This window comes from Aquarana catesbeiana, linkage group LG07, assembly GCF_042186555.1.
Source record: "Aquarana catesbeiana isolate 2022-GZ linkage group LG07, ASM4218655v1, whole genome shotgun sequence".
Classification (NCBI taxonomy): Eukaryota; Metazoa; Chordata; class Amphibia; order Anura; family Ranidae; genus Aquarana; species Aquarana catesbeiana.
This window is the reverse complement of record NC_133330.1, coordinates 253,211,777-253,232,014: the sequence shown is the minus strand read 5'-3', so window position 1 is coordinate 253,232,014 and position 20,238 is coordinate 253,211,777. Positions and strand designations below refer to the sequence as shown.

The 20,238-nt window shown below is 40.5% G+C and overlaps 1 protein-coding gene across 1 annotated transcript in view; it reads left to right on the top strand.

The window, feature by feature from the left end:
• LOC141103524 (calcium-activated chloride channel regulator 1-like) overlaps positions 1–20,238 on the top strand; it is a 68,317-nt gene that overhangs the window by 35,779 nt on the left and 12,300 nt on the right. The window contains exons 5-11 of the mRNA XM_073593201.1: positions 3,442–3,610; positions 5,670–5,891; positions 6,516–6,740; positions 8,528–8,711; positions 11,658–11,764; positions 15,314–15,535; positions 18,193–18,463. Of these exons, the coding sequence (XP_073449302.1) occupies positions 3,442–3,610; positions 5,670–5,891; positions 6,516–6,740; positions 8,528–8,711; positions 11,658–11,764; positions 15,314–15,535; positions 18,193–18,463 (1,400 nt within the window). The remainder of the gene's footprint in view (positions 1–3,441; positions 3,611–5,669; positions 5,892–6,515; positions 6,741–8,527; positions 8,712–11,657; positions 11,765–15,313; positions 15,536–18,192; positions 18,464–20,238) is intronic.

Below are 20,238 nucleotides of genomic sequence, written 5' to 3'. Positions count from 1 at the left end.
ATTCGTGTTGCTACACCGGCCCCTGCAGCGTCTTTTCCCCCACACTCCAGTGGCCTAAGGTTCTGATGTCATCTAGACCAGGGTAGGGTCTTTAGCCCTGCATTGGATGTCATGACACTGAGGGACAGTTCACAGCTGGAGTATGAGGAGAACCACCTGCCTTGGTAGCAGACAGTTGGGTAGGTAAACATGCTTTTCCTCTTTCTTAGACAAAACATGCAGTTAACTCTTGTAGTGTGCAGTGGGGGATGCAGCCCCATGGCAATGTATAATTTTAAAGTTTCCCAGAGTTGGACTTTAACCAGTTCCCGCCAAGCCTATTACAATATGACGGCTGGGTGGGCCTCTCGTTGATCCACAGTGCAGCAGCATGATCTGTCACCAGCTGCGTCCACCAGACACAGCCGAGGACTGATCAGAGTACCATGTGACTGCCGTGACCAATTACAGCAGGTCACATGACAGTTGTACACAATGGGTGGCTTCTTTTCATGCCATCCATTGTGTACAATTGTGTTGCTAGCTGTGATTGGTCAGTGTGATCACATGGTACAGACAGGGCCAATCACAGCCCATCTGTACCATGTGATTAGCTCTGGTTTCATTCAGTAAAATGATTGCTTATTGCAATATAATGCACTACTATAAGCAATCATAATGTGGAAAAAAAAAATACTGATCACCTACCTATATTAGGTAACATTTTATTGCTCTGGTCACAGTGTGTAAAAAAAAAATTGTAATAAAAAACAAAAGAAAAACAAACATTTTTTATTATTTTTTTTTATTCATACTGTCACCAGTCAGTTATATGACAATGCTGTACTGAAATGGTGACCGTATGTAAAAAAAAAAAAAAAAAAATTTTTTTTTTTTTTTTTTTCCAAAAAATTATGACAAAAATTTACAACTTCAAAAAACTCACCATGACTCTTACTAAATACTTTGGACTGTTTATTAAAAAAAAAAAAAAAAAAACGGGTCATTTGGTGAATATTTGTACTGTCCTGGCGTTTTTGAGCCTCAAGAAATGAGATAGGCCGTCAGTACATCAGGATTGATCAATTTTCAGAAATTGACCATTGTTTGAAGACTCTAATAATATACACTGATTTGGGTTTTTTTTACCAAAGAAATGTAGCAGAATACATGTTGACCTAAATTATTGGAGAACAAAATTTGATTTGTAAAATTTTATAACAGAAACTTAGAAAAATGCATTTTTATTTTCAACATTTTTTTTTCCCGTTTATTAAGCAAAAAGTAAAAACCAAGTGGTGATTAAATGCCACCAAAAGAAAGCTCTAGTTGTGTAAACAAAAGGATACAAATTCCATTTGTGTATAGTGTAGCATGACTGCGCAATTGTCATTTAAAGTGCAACAGCGCTGAAAGCTGAAAATTGGCCTGGGCAAGAAGGGGAGTAAAAGTCACAGGGTTCTGTGAACAGGATATAGGGAAAAAAAGTGTATCACTAACATAAGTCAAAAAGAAAGACTCATCTACTAATTCCTCCAAAGATTATTGCTCACCAGTGCGAGAGGCCATTGAGGTGTGATCCCCTCCCTGGGGTTCCCATAAACAAATGTGTCCTATCTAGCCTCGCCAGCTGTCCTATCTAGCTGTCCTATCTAGCCTCGCCAGCTGTCCCCATATATATATATATATATATATATATATATATATATATATATATATATATTGCTAAAAATCATGTAAGTTCATTTTTTTCCTCATTAATGTACACACAGCACCCCATATTGACAGAAAAACTCAGAATTGTTGACATTTTTGCAGATTTATTAAAAAAAGAAAAACTGAAATATCACATGGTCCTAAGTATTCAGACCCTTTGCTCAGTATTTAGTAGAAGCACCCTTTTGATCTAATACAGCCATGAGTCTTTTTAGGAAAGATGCAACAAGTTTTTCACACCTGGATTTGGGGATCCTCTGCCATTCCTCCTTGCAGATTCTCTCCAGTTCTGTCAGATTGGATGGTAAACGTTGGTGGACAGCCATTTTTAGGTCTCTCCAGAGATGCTCAATTGGGTTTAAGTCAGGGCTCTGGCTGGGCCATTCAAGAACAGTCACGGAGTTGTTGTGATGCCACTCCTTCGTTATTTTAGCTGTGTGCTTAGGGTCATTGTCTTGTTAGAAGGTAAACCTTCGGCCCAGTCTGAGGTCCTGAGCACTCTGCAGAAGGTTTTCGTCCAGGATATCCCTGTACTTGGCCGCATTCATCTTTCCCTTGATTGAAACCAGTTGTCCTGTCCCTGCAGCTGAAAAACACCCCCACAGCATGATGCTGCCACCACCATGCTTCAATGTTGGGACTGTATTGGACAGGTGATGAGCAGTGCCTGGATTTCTCAACACATACCGCTTAGAATTAAAGCCAAAAATTTCTATCTTGGTCTCATCAGACCAGAGAATCTTATTTCTCACCATCTTGGAGTCCTTCAGGTGTTTTTTTTGCAAACTCCATGCGGACTTTCATGTGTCTTGCACTGAGGAGAGGCTTCCGTCGGGCCACTCTGCCATAAAGCCGCAACTGGTGGAGGGCTGAAGTGATGGTAGACTTCCTACAACTTTCTCCCATCTCCCGACTGCATCTCTGGAGCTCAGCCACAGTGATCTTTGGGTTCTTCTTTACCTCTCTCACCAAGGCTCTTCTCCCCCGATAACTCAGTTTGGCCGGACGGCCAGCTCCAGGAAGGGTTCTGGTGGTCCCAAACGTCTTCCATTTAAGGATTAGGGAGGTCACTGTGCTCTTAGGAACCTTATGTGCAGCAGAAATGTTTTTGTAACCTTGGCCAGATCTGTGCCTTGCCACAATTCTGTCTCTGAGCTCTTCAGGCAGTTCCTTTGACCTCATGATTCTCATTTGCTCTGACATGCACTGTGAGCTGTAAAGTCTTATATAGACAGGTGTGTGGCTTTCCTAATCAAGTCCAATCAGTATAATCAAACACAGCTGGACACAAATGAAGGTGTAGAACCATCTCAAGGATGATCAGAAGAAATGGACAGCACCTAAGTTAAATATATGAGTGTCACAGCAAAGGGTCTGAATACTTAGGACCATGTGATATTTCAGTTTTTCTTTTTTAATAAATCTGCAAAAATGTCAAAAATTCTGTGTTTTTCTGTCAATATGGGGTGCTGTGTGTACATTAATGAGGAGAAAAAATGAACTTCAATGATTTTAGCAAATGTCTGCAATAAAACAAAGAGTGAAAAATTTAAGGGGGTCTGAATACTTTCCATTACCACTGTATATACCCCCAACGGGGCGTCCAATGCTGCCACCGAAGTGGTAGCTGTGGTCACTGTGTCTTAAAAATTGCTTACTGTTAGAATGAGCTGCCATTCTTCTTAAAAATGGCTCCATCTGAGTTCAGTTCTTTACTTACACTAGAACTTATTATTTCTTTAACAGGTGTTCATTTGAACTTAAAGGTGTTTACAGGGAAGATACATGCACCAATCCTGGCTGTAAATGCATCCCTCACAGAGATACTGGACTGTATGATGATAACTGTATTTTTCTACCTGATATAAGCCAAACTTCCCAAGGCTCTATAATGTATTTACAGGCATTAAATGATGTAAGTATGTCATGACACCATATAAAAAATTGAATAATCAGTGGTGCCGTATATTAGTAGCTCTTCCTTGTAATTTGTTATATACTATGACGTTTTTAGAAATAAGGTGGACAGACAGGAGAAGATAGCCTAGGCTTTCCTCTATGGAATATAATGGAAAACATAGGAACAAGAGATTCTACCAACTGTATTATTGTTGTAAACACTTTGTTAAAAAGAACAAATTTGGCACTCACATTAAGCAGTAGGAAAGGGTGACATGTTGATGGACTTGCTGACAATGAGACCATTGGAGCGAGCAATACCATGGCCAGTGGTATTGCTCTACAGTCCTGGACTCCCTTTGTCACAGTCCTAGGTGGATGATAATCGTGCCCCATGTACTGAACTCTGCAGCTTAGCTAACCAACAGAACCACTGATAATCACCGCCTTTCTGTGTATGTAGGTTACTAGACAACTCATTTTTGAGGGTGCCACCCTTTTGTCATAAAGCCCAAGTATCTCCTCTGTAGGATGTAGGTTCATGTTATGTTATGCTGGAAGAAGGCCTTATACACAAATACTCATTATAATACTTGTTTTAAATGATAAGTTATACATTGACCACAATGAAGGTGTTATTATGTATACATTGTTAAAATATCACATTTAGTAAATCATTTTCCATTTGCTTGCTCACCTTCAGAAGGCTGATGTCATGTCAATTGGCTGCTTTATGACTTCTCATATGCAAACACATATAATATGTCTATTATGCCTATTCAAGTAGGAGGACTTACTAAAATAATTATTTTCATTATAAAAAACAAAGATTATTTTTAGTTTTGGACAGAATGGAGAAGAGTTAGAAATCCCCCCCAATTCCTTTTCTGTCTGACGCCATTAACCACTTGAAGACCAGGCCTTTTTTGTATTTTTACTAGAAAATTACTTAGAACCCCCAAACATTATATATTTTTATTAGCAGAGATCGTAGAGAATAAAATGGTGATTGTTGTAATATGTTATTTCACACTTCATTTGCGCAGCAGTCTTTTAAACTTAATTTTTTTGGGGGAAAAAATACTCTTTAATGAATTAAAAAAAACCACTTCATTAACCCCATTTTTATGGTATAATGTGAAAGATGTTACGCCGAGTAAATACATATCTAACATGTCATGCTTTAAAATTGCACGCACTTGTGGAATAGCAACAAACTACAGTACTTAAAAATTTCCATAGGTGACGCTTGAAAATTTTTTCTAGGTTAACTGCTTAGAATTACAGAGGAGGTCTGGTGCTAGAATTATTGCTCTTGCTCTAACGATTGCGGTAATACCTTACATGGGTGGTTTAAACAGTGTTTAAATATGCAGGCGCGACTTACATATTGTGTTGCTTCTGCGTGTGAGTACGGAGGGATGGGGTGCTTTAAATTTTTTTTTTAATTTATTTTACTTTTTATTTTTTAATTTTACACTGTCACTATTTTTTAGCATGGCAGGTCCTCTTTATTGAGAGATTTGGGGTCAAAAAGATTCCAGATCACTTTTACCTTTAAAAGCAAATGAAAAAAAAAATGACACTGACTTTGACGTTAAAAAAAAAAAAACAATTTCTTTATGCTCGAGAACTGGAAGGTCACTCGAGTCCTCGAAAGACATAAAGCCGAGTGGGGGCCATCTTGCCCTCACTCGACTTCCTGCCTAGCCTGACACGCAGAAGGAAAAAACTTGCCACCATGTCTGATCCCATCATGAAAGCTCTTGAGAATGTAAACAAAGGGGGTTCTAGAGTGACATCAACGATCAAATATAGACATGACTATATTTGGTTAATGACATCACAGCGCATCCCTAGAACCGCATTTAGTTTGGCCAGCAAAATTAGTGGGTTTGGACTGAACCCGAAGCTGCTCATCCAGATTGATAACCACTCATGACAGTTAAAAACTGCTGGGGAAATTGTATTTGTTAAAAACCACATCAAATATTTTCTTTAGTTGCAAAAATGTTATAATAAGGTTCCAGTTTTAATACTAATATATTATCATTAATATCATTTTTTTTTTTTAGGTAACTGCATTCTGTGATGCTACTAACCATAACGTGGAGGCACCAAATTTACAGAACAGGATGTGCAACTATCGCAGTACATGGGATGTGATCAAGGACTCCACTGATATACGTTCCACCCCACAAACAACTGGACCAATTCCTGAACCCACCTTCTCATTGCTGCAGGCATCAGACAGAGTGGTCACTTTAGTACTTGATGTCTCAGGAAGCATGGGAGCTGTAAGCATTTTTTATTTAAATTAGGATAATCTGTGTACATTTGGATTTGTGTTTTAAAATTTTTAAAGTGTTGACATAAAAACAATATAGAATGTAGAAAGTGAACATAGTTTGGAATGACTTCTCCAGAGCCTCTCCCATCCTCTGGAACTCTCTACCTCAATCTGTTTAGCTATCTCCTACTCTGGCTGCCTTTAGATGATCCCTAAAAACTCACTTCTTCAGGAAAGCCTATCACACCTCCAACTAATCTTTTATCACTTCCATCACCTCATCCCCCACAGTTATAACCTTTTGTACCACTTGTCCCACCCGCTTTGATTGTAAGCTCTCATGAGCAGGGCCCCCTTAACCCTCTTGTATTTTATTGTAATGTAACTGTACTGTCACCCTTTTACCGTATATTGTAAAGCACTGCGTAAACTGTTGGCGCAATATAAATCCTGTATAATAATAATGATTTTGGTTTACATTACTGGAGCCTTAGGGTTAATTTCCTACAAAAAGGTTTGTACAGTATGTTGGAGAGCTAGTTAACATGGCCGCAGTGTATGTATGTGTGCTTCTGTGCCAAAGGTAGGAAGAAACATGGATATTGTATTAACGCGAATTTATCAATTACAGTACAATCGCATTCAGAGGCTGTACCAGGCTGCAGAAGTATTTCTCATTCAGATCGTAGAAGATGGATCACGTGTTGGAATTGTTTCATTTTCGAGCGCCGCTACAACACTTTCTTCATTAGTTCATGTTTTCAGTGATCAGCAGCGACAACAACTTAAAGCACTTCTTCCCCGAGTAGCAAGCGGAGGAACAAATATTTGTGCTGGACTTATGAGGGGAATTGATGTAAGTTATTGTTAAAAAAGTTGTCAAGTCCTTGTAAAGTTTTAATAGTCAGGCACATATGTAAAACATTCAAATCTTTGCAAGCCCATACATACAGTATCTCACAAAAGTGAGTACACCCCTCACATTTTTGTAAATATTTTATTATATCTTTTTATGTGACAACACTAAAGAAATTACACTTTTCTACAATGTAAAGTAGTGAGTGTACAGCTTGTATAACAGTGTAAATTTACTGTCCCCTCAAAATAACTCAACACACAGCAATTCATGTCTAAACCACTGGCAACAAAAGTGAGTACATCCTAAGTGAAAATGTAAAAATTGGACCCAATTAGCCATTTTCCCTCCCCGGTGTCATGTGACTCATTAGTGTTACAAGGTCACAGGTGCGATTAGGGAGCAGAGGTGTAAAATTTGGTGTTATCAGGTTATAGGGTTCCATCCATCCCTGTGCTGAATTCCCAGGTCTGTACACCTGCTGTGTCCATTATGAGGGGTTCCCACCATCCCTGTGCTGAGTTCCCGGGTCTGAGGGTACACCCGTTGTGCCCATTATGTGGGGTTCCCACCATCCCTGTGCTGTGCTGACTTCCTGGGTTTTTAACTTTTAGGTTCGTTAACTTTTCGTAACAATTACCAATTTTCGTTATGATGAATTTATCATTATGAGGGGCTCCCATCATCCCTGTGCTGTGCTGACTTCCTGGGTTCTTAACTTTTAGGTTTGTTAAATTTTCGTAACAATTACGAATGTTTGTTATGAATTTGGATCTGAAATTCGTAAACGAAATTTCGTACAGAATTTGTATGCATAAAAATTCGTATTTCGGCTTCGTACGAATGTAAAAATTTCCGGAAATTCGTACGGATTTTCGATTCGTACGAAACTAATTGCACATGTCTATCGGCTACCATACACAGCTACACCAGCGTTTGCGCTCTCCAGTTTTAGTAAACCAACCCCATAGTTTGTCTGCTCTGCAGAGGGGAAATTTCTATCTCACAAATTTTTGTTAACTAAATTTTTGCTATAAGGCTGAACTTCAGCTCTAGTTTATCTTTGGTGGTAAATGCTGCCTTGAGATCCCAGAGCACTAGCACACATCATGCAGCTAAATGTTTTCATGTATATAACAAATGCAAAAAGGGGGTGTATTTCTCATTTAAAATGAATCTGTGATCTTGAAAATACAGGAGATTCCATATCTGAATTGTTTGATCTGTTTTTGAATGTGCACGACTGTAACAATGGTTCTAGCATGCTACCGGGCTGTTCTCACTGCCCTCCCAAAGTTTCATTCCTGCCTATTGCCACTGGATGACTTTCAGTTTGGATGACATCCAGCATTATCCATTTTGTTCATCAGCAGCCTGGATGTTGTAGACACCCCCCTATAGTCCTTCTTGTTATCATGCAGATGTGATAAGTTAAGGGCAATGTGCATACTAATGCAGATAACCTAGTACCACTCATTCCCTTTAACAGACACATGTATACTTGCAGAACACAGACACTTTGACAACTGCTATGATAGGTACATTTACAGTGTGCCCTGTGCCCTCTGCGCAAAGGGTGTAAAGCAATTAAAATACCATCACTTGGATACAACTGCAATTGTGGTATTATCAAAGCCGCAGAGAAGGATAAGGTAAAAGACACCTTACCACCACCCGTACTATTGTCCACAAGCCTGCCTAGATAATTTTAAGGAATACACCTGAACTCCATGGTAGTTCTTGAGTTATTATGAATTTGTCTAATATTTTGCTTTTATAACTTCCAGGTAAATAAAGGAACCAGTGATAAGTCATCTTATGGTACAGAACTTGTTTTGCTATCAGATGGAGAGGATTCATCCTTCCCTACTGCCTGTCATTCTAACTTAATAAACAGCGGGGCAATAATACATGTTATAGCTCTTGGACCAGATGCTGCAAAGGCACTTGAACAAATTACACAACAAACTGGCAAGTTTTCTTTTCTTCTCCACTCATTAAAGTGATACTAAAGTCTCAGATTTTTTTGTTTAAAAATAACAAACATGTTATACTTACCTGCTCTGTGCAGTGGTTTGGCACAGAGCAGCCCAGATCCTCCTCTTCTCGTGTCCCTGAAGGGTTAACAGTTGTAATCTTTACTGAGAATTAGATATTTTTTAAGTTTGTTTAAGTTTTTTAAGTTTTTTAAATCTTTTAGGTTTAAGTTTGTTTGTAAAACTTCAAAACACAAATTATAAAGTATGCATTAGCATTAAACATTACATTACAAAATGCAAGTACAGTCAGGCATGCTACATTAGTGTAAAGCATTGGCTAACAGAAATTAGGCCTAGCTAAAGGAACTCCCTGGCAGAAATTACCACCAAACACACATAAAAATGCAGTAATTAGTAGAACACATACTACTTAATTGAGTACCAGTGACAGCCTACATACAGACTTATGCTTCCAAGGCCAGTTTTAAGAAATTGTGGAGCTATTCCCATGCTTTCCTTACTGCAGTATAAGCAACATGTCTGCTGAACAGGAAGTGGGCGTAATATACTAGATTTCCTTCCAGTAATGGATGCTAATTTAATGCAGCAGTAAGACATGTAAATATATACCCTCAATCTCAAAGGATTGGCATAACCCAGGCGTATTTGCTGTACTTGATTGTGCAGCCAGTAGTTCCGGTAAGCCTTCAATCCCTATATTGGTTGAACTACTTCACATTTATCAAGTTCGATCACTGGATAATTTTCATGTTTTTTCTGATTAATAGAGAAGGACTTTTTTAGGACTACACATATAATTCCACAGCGCTGCACATTTTTTATGTTTATTGATTTGAAGGATTTGGTATATTGCCTTTTTGCCAGCAGCTGTAGATTTTTGATTTAGCGCTCACTTTCACCATTTTTTTCAGTTTGCCAATTCTAGTGATGTCTTCAAATCTTTAGCTGTTATTCATGAGTTCTTCTTTACCTTATTGAGGATTCTGCGTTGTGCCTTGGGAGTCATTTTGGATGGGCACCCACTTCTAGGAAGAGTAGCCACATTAACTGGGGTTGATTTACTAAAACTGGAGAGTGTAAAATCTGGTGCATAGAAACCAATCAGCTCCCCTTTTTTTTACTGTCAAAGCTTCATTGAACAAGCTGAAGTTAGAAGCTGATTGGCTACCAAGCACAGCTGCACCAGATTTTGCTTTTTTCCAGTTTTAGTAAATCAACCCCACTGTCTGCATTTAAATACAATTTGTTTAACTGTCAACTAATGGATGCCTAAACACTGAGATTGCTTTCCAGCCTTATGCAGATCAACTACTTTTGATTGTATGTATTCAGAGAGCTCCTTTTTGCTCCTTTTTTGTGAGGAATGGTTCACATCAGCTGATGCTCCTTATGAACAGCAATGCTAAAATGTTTGAGTGTCTTTAAAGTGGAGTTCCACCCTAAAGTGGAACTTCCGCTCATCGGATTCGGCCCCCCCTCCAGTGCCTCAATTGGCACCTTTCAGGGGGGAGGGGGGTGCAGATACCTGTATAATACAGGTATCTGCACCCAGTTCCGGGAATAGCTAGCCACAAATGCCCACCCACCCCCGTTGTGTTGTGGGAAATACACAGTTCCCACAACACAACGGGGACCAGTGTAGACGCGCAACGCGACTCGCGCATGCGCAGTAGGGAACCGGGCAGTGAAGCTGCAATGCTTCACTTCCTGATTCCCTGACCGAGGATGGCGGTGGGGGCAGCCGAGAGACGAGCGATCGATCGGCTTCCGACATCGCTGGACCCTGGGACAGGTAAGTGTCCATTTATTAAAAGTCAGCAGCTGCAGTATTTGTCGCTGCTGGCTTTTAATATTTTTTGTTTAAGTGGACCTCCTCTTTAATCAATCAAGCAGCTCTAAACTCCACCTTCAAACTCATTTCATTAATTGGACTCCAGGTGTGCAAACTACTGATTCTCTGCAGAATCCCCCTCCTCTTCTCTCCACAGTTTTTGCTCACCTTCTTACAGAAGCTTCACATCAAAGCAACACAAGCAGTGTCTGATTAACAGACCTGTAACACAGCCGGAACACTTCACTCAGCTCTGTGCTACACAGGTCTGACAGGCAGGGGTGGGGCCAGATGAACACAGAGCGCCGCTCTGCCTCCTTCCCTGTCACAGACACAGCCATTCCAGGCCTGCAGCTCCTGACAGGGGAGAAGTGGGCGAGCAGACTCTAACACATGCAGCCCGCAGCTGTGCTTCTCCACAGTCATAGAGTGGCCGCTTGGGAGAGCAAGGGGGTGGTCAGCTGCACCCTCTACTCCGGGAAATCTGCGGGCAACACGGGGCTCAACAGGCAGCTCTGCCTTGGGCCCCCCAACAATGAATGGGCCCTTAGCAGCTGCCTCTTTTGCCCCACATTAAAGACGGCCCTGTGGGAGTGTTCAACAAAGATATGAGGAATTAGAATTGTCTGTGTGTTATCAGCTTAAGCACATTGTGCTTGTCTATTGTTGTGACTTAGATGAAGATAAAATCCTGCCACTGTATACATGATACAGTCTGTGTAAAGAGCCATACACATGGGCTGAATATCCGGCGGCATATGCCAGTTCAATAGAAACCAGCAGACATTCGGCCTGTGTGTACGGCAGCTGGACCAACTATCAATGCGGCATGACCAAAAAAGGTCTGCCAATCGACACCCGATCAGCACTCTCAGCCAATGGCTGAGAGCGCTGACCAGTGTGTTCTGGCCACTATCTGGCCAGTATCTGGCCACTATCTAGCCACTATCTCACATGCTATTGTCCTGCACAGTAATTGTATTTGAAACAGAATAAAGGGGTTGTTTACTTCTTTTATGCATTGCTGTTTTAGGATTAATATTTTTTTTGTTTGTTGGGGTAATGTTCTTATTTATCTATTTTTAGGTGGATTAAATTTTTATGCCTCCGATAGTGTTGACGCCAATGGTTTGATTGATGCATTCAGCGCAATGAAGTCTGGAAGTGGATATGAAATTGATCAAACTATTCAGGTGATGCATTTTTTCTTGTACTAATGTCACATGGGGTCTCCTAGTGTCTGGAAATCCTCATTGCACTGATGATGGCTATACTATCTCACTATGAAAGTTGGAAGAACATTTTCAATACTGGCAGATGAGAGGATCTTGTCTGAAAATGTTACTATGGATGTGCATAGACTTGACAAGCTCTGCTTTGACTCTGTGAATAAGGCAGGTTATTTAATCAAAATGTCTGAATACTTTCTCCATGCTGTGCTGACGGATACAACACCAAATAAGAGTGATACAGAATGGAATTTTGTTTCAATCATGCACATATTTGTTACAATTCCTTTCTTTACTTATTTTAAACAGACTATGTAATCCGCTGAATGATCAGAGAGGAAGTAACTGTAAAATGTAGTTTACCAAACAGGTTCAAAGTTAGAAGTATAGTAATGAACAGGTTTAGGATGGCACAACAATACATACAGACTGATTGTGAAAGCTGCACAAACAAGGACTCTATAGAGTAATGTCTCTGTGACTCAGCCAGGGTAAAATGTGGTTGTATAGCATAGTCTCTCTATAACAACAGAGAGTCAAACTGAGAATTACTGCTTCAGTAAAATGGTTCAGAATAGAAACAGCTACTTGCACTAATCCTCATAAACAGTGTCCCTCAAAGTAAAATCCAAGGTAGCACTTGTAACAAAGGTGAACAGTTGGAGGGCCGACAAAAGGATACCACACTGGAACTAGAGTACTCTTGATAGCAATTGGGAAGGGGCACCCCACCATAGCTGTATCTTCCAGAGAAGCTGCATGCTACTTGGCTCCAGCCTACTTGCCCACACAATGGTTCATACAGTAGAGGGCCTCTAACCCGACTGCAGATCACTTGCCCAGCTACCTCTGCCTTATCAAGTGGCCTCCCTGAGCTGTTGAGGGATTGAAACAGTATACTTCTTGGGCATGTTCAAAAACCCAAGAAGTTGTAAAAAACAGAGTTAAAGGGCCTGCACCTGCATTTGAGCATTGTGAGTAGATGAACACTCCACTACACATTTAACTCTAATGTAATGTGTAGAGATAACGTTTGAATGGCCACACATCTAAATGTGCGATTTAAAGAGGTAGTAAACTGTTTAAAAAAATAAACTGATCCTCCTGTAGGTTTAAAATGGAGTTCCACTCAAAAGTGGAACTTCTGCTTATACGTCTCCTCCTCCCCCCTGGTGCCACATTTGGCACCTTTCATGTGGGGAGTGGGGAACAGGTACCGGTCCCGGAAGCCCTCTCCTCCTTCCTCTGGACCAATTAAAAGGTGCAGCGTGCTTCGCGCATGCGCAGTAGGGAACCTGCTGTGCAGCCGAAAGGCTTCACTGCCAGGTTCCCTTACCAGGAATGGCAGCAGCTGCACCCGACAGCCGATCCGAAGATCGGCTGGGTTGTTGACATGGCAGGCACCCTGGACAGGTATGTGTCCTTATATTAAAAGTCAGCAGCTGCAGTATTTGTAGCTGCTGACTTTTAATTTTTCGTAAGGGGCTGAACCTCCTCTTTAAGCCATAATGTGCTAGTATGTACCACATACTAGCACATTGTGTCTGACCTATAAAATGGATCCCTCCAATGGCAAGCTGTCACTGCTGACAGGTGTTCTATCTTTAGCCAGTCTTTCATCCAGGCCTGAGAGCCCTGGCCATTTGAATGGGTGAGCAGCGATGATGTCACTCCCACGCATGCGCACGGGAACCATGATCACGGCACAGCACTCTCAATGGACAACATACTTGAGTTTGCCATCCGTTGAGAGCCCAGTGTGCATGTGTCGGTGATGTCACTGGCTGCTACACATTGGAATCTCTCCTAAAAGGTGCACTTTTAGGAAATATAAGTAAGGCTTATTATAGGCCAGGGGTGTCCAAACTTTTTTCAAAGAGGGCCAGATTTGATAAAGTGAACATGTGTGAGGGCCAACCATTTTGCCTGACATTCTTTGAACCATTAAAATCAAATGCAAATTAACGAATACACTGCCCAACAAGAATTCTCTTGCCTTTGTGGCAGTGTGTGTTGAAGAGTCTAAGGATGATATTAGGATAGAGATATATATATATATATATATATATATATATATATATATATATATATATATATATATATGTGTTATTTGGATATATATATATCTTTTGTGGCCCCCAGCGAATCCCCGAGCGCCACTCAGGACTAAGGGTGAGCTTGGGCGTGTTATTTGGATACTTCGTATTTATCAGCGTATAACACGCACAGTCGTAAAACACGCATCTTCACGTTAAGAGGGAAGTTTCAGGAAAAAAACTAAAATTTTAAATAAAAAACTATGAAGAAAACTAAGGGTTAGTGCCCCTCAATGCAGCCTAATCAGTGCCCATCTGCAGCCTCACCATTGCCATGAATGCAGCCTTATCATTGCCATGAATGCAGCCTCACCATTGACATGAATGCAGCCTCACCATTGCCATGAATGCAGCCTCACCATTGCCATGAATGCAGCCTTACCATTGCCACAAATGCAGCCTTATCATTGCCATGAATGCAGCCTCACTATTAACATAAATGCAGCCTCACCATTGCCATGAATGTGGCCTCACAAGTGCCATGAATGCAGCCTCACAAGTGCCATGAATGCAGCCCCACCAATGCCATGAATGCAGCCTCTGAATGCAGCCTCACCATTGCCATGAATGCAGCCTCTAAATGCAGACTCACCATTGCCATGAATGCAGCCTCACCATTGACATGAATGCAGCCTCACCATTGACATGAATGCAGCCTCACCATTGCCATGAATGCGGCCTCACAAGTGCCATGAATGCAGCCTCACCAATGCCATGAATGCAGCCCCACTATTGCCATGAATGCAGCCTCTGAATGCAGCCTCACCATTGCCATGAATGCAGCCTCTAAATGCAGACTCACCATTGCCATGAATGCAGCCTCACCATTGCAATGAGTGCAGCCTCTGAATGCAGCCTCACCATTGCCATCAGTGCAGCCTGATCCATGCCCATCTGCAGCCTCACAAGGGACAGGAAGAGGGCGGGACAAGCGCCAACAGATTACATACAGAATCTCCTGTTTACTCGGTGGCCTCTTTAATACAAAGTCCCACCTCCTATGATAGACAGAACAGTCGTCCAATGGCAGCCCAGGAGATGGGACTTCCTATTACAGAGGCCGCCGTGTAAACAGGAGATTCTCCTGTATGTAATCTGACGGCACTTGTCCCTCCCCCTCCCAGGAACAATAAATATAGTATATATCTTTTGTGGCCCCCCAATGAATTTCTCGGGGATTCGTTGGGGGCCACAAAAGATATATATATCCAAAGTACCAGTGGGGCCGTATGAAACTGGAACACGGGCCGCAATTTGCCTGTGGGCCGGACTTTGGTCATGCCTGTTATAGACTTAGCGGTAGGTACAAGACAAAAATCAAGAGTTTACCACTGCTTTAATAAGCTGGTGACAGGATCTAAAATTGGATCGGAAAATTTGTTACTAACTATATATTTTAACCATCTCTTTTGCACAGCTGGAGAGCACTGGGGCGTCACTCCCACGATCAGACTGTCTAAAGGGCACAGTTTTTATTGACAAAACAGTGGGAAATGAAACCTTTTTCTTGGTAACTTATCAGACTGCAGTGCCCAGTATTGACTTGGAGAATCCAAAAGGAGTATTATACACTGGAAAGGACTTCAAAGATGACACTGTCACTAAATCTGCCAGACTTCAGATTCCAGGATCTGCTGAGGTAAATCATCTGTTAATTAATTTATCAAGATTGCTAAAAAAAATGAAATGCTAGTGTAAAATAGGGTCCTATTTCGTTAAGAAACACATTTATAAATAGCCTAGTTCCTAAAACTGCTAATCTTTACCTTGCCTAAGTTAAAACTCTAACTATACCGTGGCAGCCACTGTTGTCAAGGTCAAAGAATACAATCTCATTTTATTTATCTGGCTATTCACTCCAGTGCAGAAGTGTTCCCCTTTCTGTCCACTCATACTTACCTCACATTCCTTGCCCCCTTGTAGTGCTCCAGGATGGCAGCAGATGACACCCCCTCCCCCCCACCTGCTATAATTAGCTGGAGCAATTTAGTCATTTCCCTTCCTACTTGCCTGGAACTCTGTTTTTGACATACAGTTAAAGAAGAACTCCGGTATAATAAAATAGGGATTGATTTACTAAAACTGGAGAGTGCAAAATCTGGTGCAGCTCTGTGTAGAAACCAGTCAGCTTCCAGTTTTTTTTTCAAAGCTTAATTAAACAAGCTGACGTTAGAAGCATATTGGCTACCATGCACAGCTGCACCAGATTTTGCACTCTCCAGTTTTAGTAAATCAACCCCATAATGTCCTAATATAAGAGGCATGTGTATTATTACATGAATCATGTTGTTCTTTGTGTATTTCTACCCAATTTTTGCCGTAATTCTGTTTAAAACTTTGAGGCTGTGTAGGAACTTCCTGTAATAAAGAATAGCTATGTGATAATGGTGCGCTAATATCAACCTTTTATAATGCATAGTGTATACACATAAAAATGTAAAGATATGCCAAAAGATTGTGACAAAATTATTACTTGAAAACATAAATGAAATTTTTTTTTTTGTGAAAATATAAATTAAAACATCACAATAAAACCAAATCCTCCATATATGAATGATTAGGAAAGTAGTGGCTGGATGTTCACCACCACCTATACCGTGTCCGCTCACCTTCCAAGCTAGGCATATAATGTCACTAGAATGTCCACATACATGTAACGTTAAGATTCCAAAGTGTGGTATTTCAGAGTGGAACTAAATTGCAACGAAAACTTTTCTCAATTTATCCTTGGTAAAAAGCCTTTTACTTCTCCATGGATGTAAACTCTCAAAGAAAAGGGATAAATAACATTGCGCAATATTGTTTGAACAACTATGCTCAGTGTAACTAGAAATAAATACACATATGCACAAATGTATCAAGCGTGTCGTAACAGTCAGGCTCGTTGACTTACTCCTCCTCACTGCACCTCCCACGTGAATGAACACTGGAGAGACATCACTGGCTCCTCCCGATGTGTTGCGTCACAGGTCATGTGACTGTGACCTGTGGCGCAACGCATCAGGAGGAGCCAGTGACGTGATTTACAAGTAACCACCACAGGACACGGACTGACCATTGCTACTATGGATTGATAATCTGTAGACCCAGGGAATAACCACTGAAACAATAAGGGTTTAACAACAGCTTGACCTGGGGATTGTCAACTATTACAGGCAGGGAGCAATCACTATCACTACTGCAAACAGAGAATCACCATTACAATACTTGCACTATAGCCAATGAATGGTCCACACATTATCTCTAATAGCCAGGAAATTACCCTAAAATGAATATCACTACGGCAAGATAGTGATGACCGCAATAATCACTGCTCGATCCAGAAGTGACCACCAGCCATATTTTCTCAAGTCTATGAGCTAGCTAAATCCGTATGGGGTTGATTTACTAAAGGCAATAGGCTTCACTTATCTTAGTGAATGTGGTGAAAGTTCATGTTCCAAAGTATAACCAATCATGTGTAAGGAAAATGAAAAAAAAAATGATATTGTTCTTGCATATGATTGGATGATAGAAGTCTGCAGAGTTTAAGCTTGTTCATTAAGCTAAAGGAAAATTCCTTTGAAAGATGTACAGCCTATTTGCCTTTAGTAAATCAATCCCAATTTGTCTGATATTTATGTCAATTGTTAAGTTAGGACAGAGACAAAATAATTGCACTGAACAACAGTGAACTCTCTTTAGTGGCTAATCTACAATACCAAAATTATATAAGAGTGAGTTTGTTAAAAGAATAACAACAACCATAAGCTAATAATATCTCAAAATATGTGCTCACTAAAAATGCAATGTATGTTCCCTCTAAAGTGTGCACATTCCCTTTGAAGTGTAAACTAACCACAGCCTGTTGAGAAGAGCATTTATACTTACCTTTCCAGGTGTGTGGAATACCTGTTCTGTCCACCTAATGCTGTTGTTCCTCCCACTGCCTCATTAGTCATATAGTGATATATGAGCTGGTGAAAAGAAAACAGCGTTTGGAAGACATGGACTACTGGAGAGGTAAACATACAGTAGATGTTCCTCCATTAGAGGGTGCTTAGCTTACAAATGACCCAGTGGGACAGAGTCACAATAATAATAAAAAATTCACTGTGTTATCTTTTGTCTTTGTAATCAAAACGTTTTTTTTTTTTGTTTTTTTTTTTAAAGTGTTTTTCCAAATCTCAAAGACAAATCTGCATGTTTGAAGCTTTCTGGTGTGGTATCAGGAGCATTAATGCAAAAAGTAAAAGCTACTATTGTGTTTTACTGTTATACATCCTTGTTAAAGTATTACTTTTTTTCTTCTTGCAGATAGGACCCTGGCACTATACTCTTTGCAATACTCTTACAACGACTCAAGCTATAGGCATCACTGTGACTTCCAAAGCAGTAGACGAAAATGTGCCCCCAATTACTGTAAATGCACATATGGATAAAGACGCTAATAACTATCCCAACCCCATGGTTGTCTATGCTTCTGTTAGTCAAGGGTTTTTGCCTGTAATAAATGCAAAGGTCACAGCAATCATTGAACCAACAACCGGAGCTCCAATTACTTTAGAACTTCTAGATAATGGATCAGGTGAGTTGGAAAGGTGTTATACCTTAAAAAAGAATACTTTATCAGACTAAAGCTATTGCTATAAAACATTCATGATTACCATATGTCATTACACAGTAGTGCGAAAAATAGGCCTATTTGTTAGGCCCCTTTCCCCCATCCAAGATGATCCACCTGCTCAGTGGGGGATCTCTCCGCTCATCCCCGCTGAGCAGGCGAATGACAGGTCCATGTCTGCTCCACTCTGCAGAGTGGACAGGGACACAGCCCGCTACTATCCATGGGGGGGTCTGATAGAAATGTCTGTTTTCATCTGACTGTTTGCCATCCAACCAGCGGATTGGATAACATATTCCCATCCGTCTGTTTTTAGCGGACCAGATCAGATCGGATTCTGGCCGGTGACAGTGGACCCATTTCAGCAGTTTGGTTAAATGTTTTACATCCCAAAGCAAAAGAGTGATAATAGAGATCTTGTAACCAAATATGTTCCTTTTATAAATTTGAAAGGAAACCTATTGTGGAGAAAAAAGGTGGTCTGCCATTGCTGATTTCTGAAAATATTATTTTTTTATCTTTTATGGTTTGTTTCAGTACTTTCTGAGTTGCAGTGCATTTTCTCTATTTGGGTTTAAAATTATTAAACCCAAAAACAAATATGTAATACAATGCTGTGAAAAAGTATTTGCCCCCTTTCTGATTTTTTTATTTGTTACGCTTACTGTAAATGATCATCAAAAAATGTAATCATTACACAAAGATAACCTGAGTAAATACAAAATGCATTTTTTAAATGATGGTTTTTATTTATTAAGGCAAAAAAGCTGTCCAAACCTGCCTGGCTTTATGTGAAAAAGTAATTGCCCCTAAACTTAATCAAGCATTGCGATAACTGGCAATGAGTCTGTCACATTGATGTGGAGCAATTTTGTCCCACTCTTCTTTGCAGAATTGTTTTAATTCAGCCATATCCAAGGGTTTTCCAGCATGAACAGCCTGTGTAAGGTCATAATACAGCATCTCAATTGGATTTAAGTCCAGGCTTTGACTAGGCCACTCAAAAACCTAAATTTAGCTTTGTTTGAACCATTTGGAGGTGGACTTGCTGTTGTGTTTCGGATCATTGTCCTGCTGCAATACCCAAGTGCACTTGAGCTTGAGGTCACGAATTGATGGCCGGAGATTTTGCTTTAAGATTTTCTGGTAGAGCTCAGAATTCATGGTTCCAACAATTATGGTAAGTCATCCAGGTCCTGAAGCTGCAAAGCAGCCCCAGACCATCACACTACCACCACCATGTCTGACTGTTGGTATGATGTTCTTGTTATGAAATGCTGTATTAGTTTTATGCCAGATGTAACGAGATGCACACCTTCCAAAAAGTAAATTTTTTGTCTCATCAGTCTTTAGAATATTTGCCTAAAAGTCTTGGGGATAATCGAGATGTTTTTTGGTAAATGTGAGATGAGCCTTTGTGTTCTTTTTGGTCAGCAGTGGCTTTGGCCTTGGAACTCTCCCATGGATGCCATTTTTTTTCTTTCTTATTGTTGAATCATGAACACTGATCTTACCTGAGGCAAGTGAGGCCTGCAGTTCTTTAGATGTTGTTTTGGGTTCTTTTATGACCTCCTGGATGAGTCGTCGTCATGCTCTTGGGGTAATTTTTGTAGGACGGCCACTCCTGGGAAGGTTCACCACTGTTCCAAGTTATCTCCATTTGTGGATAATGGCTCTCCCCATGGTTTACTGGAGTTCCAAAGCCTTAGAAATGGATCTGAAACATTTCCTAGACCGAT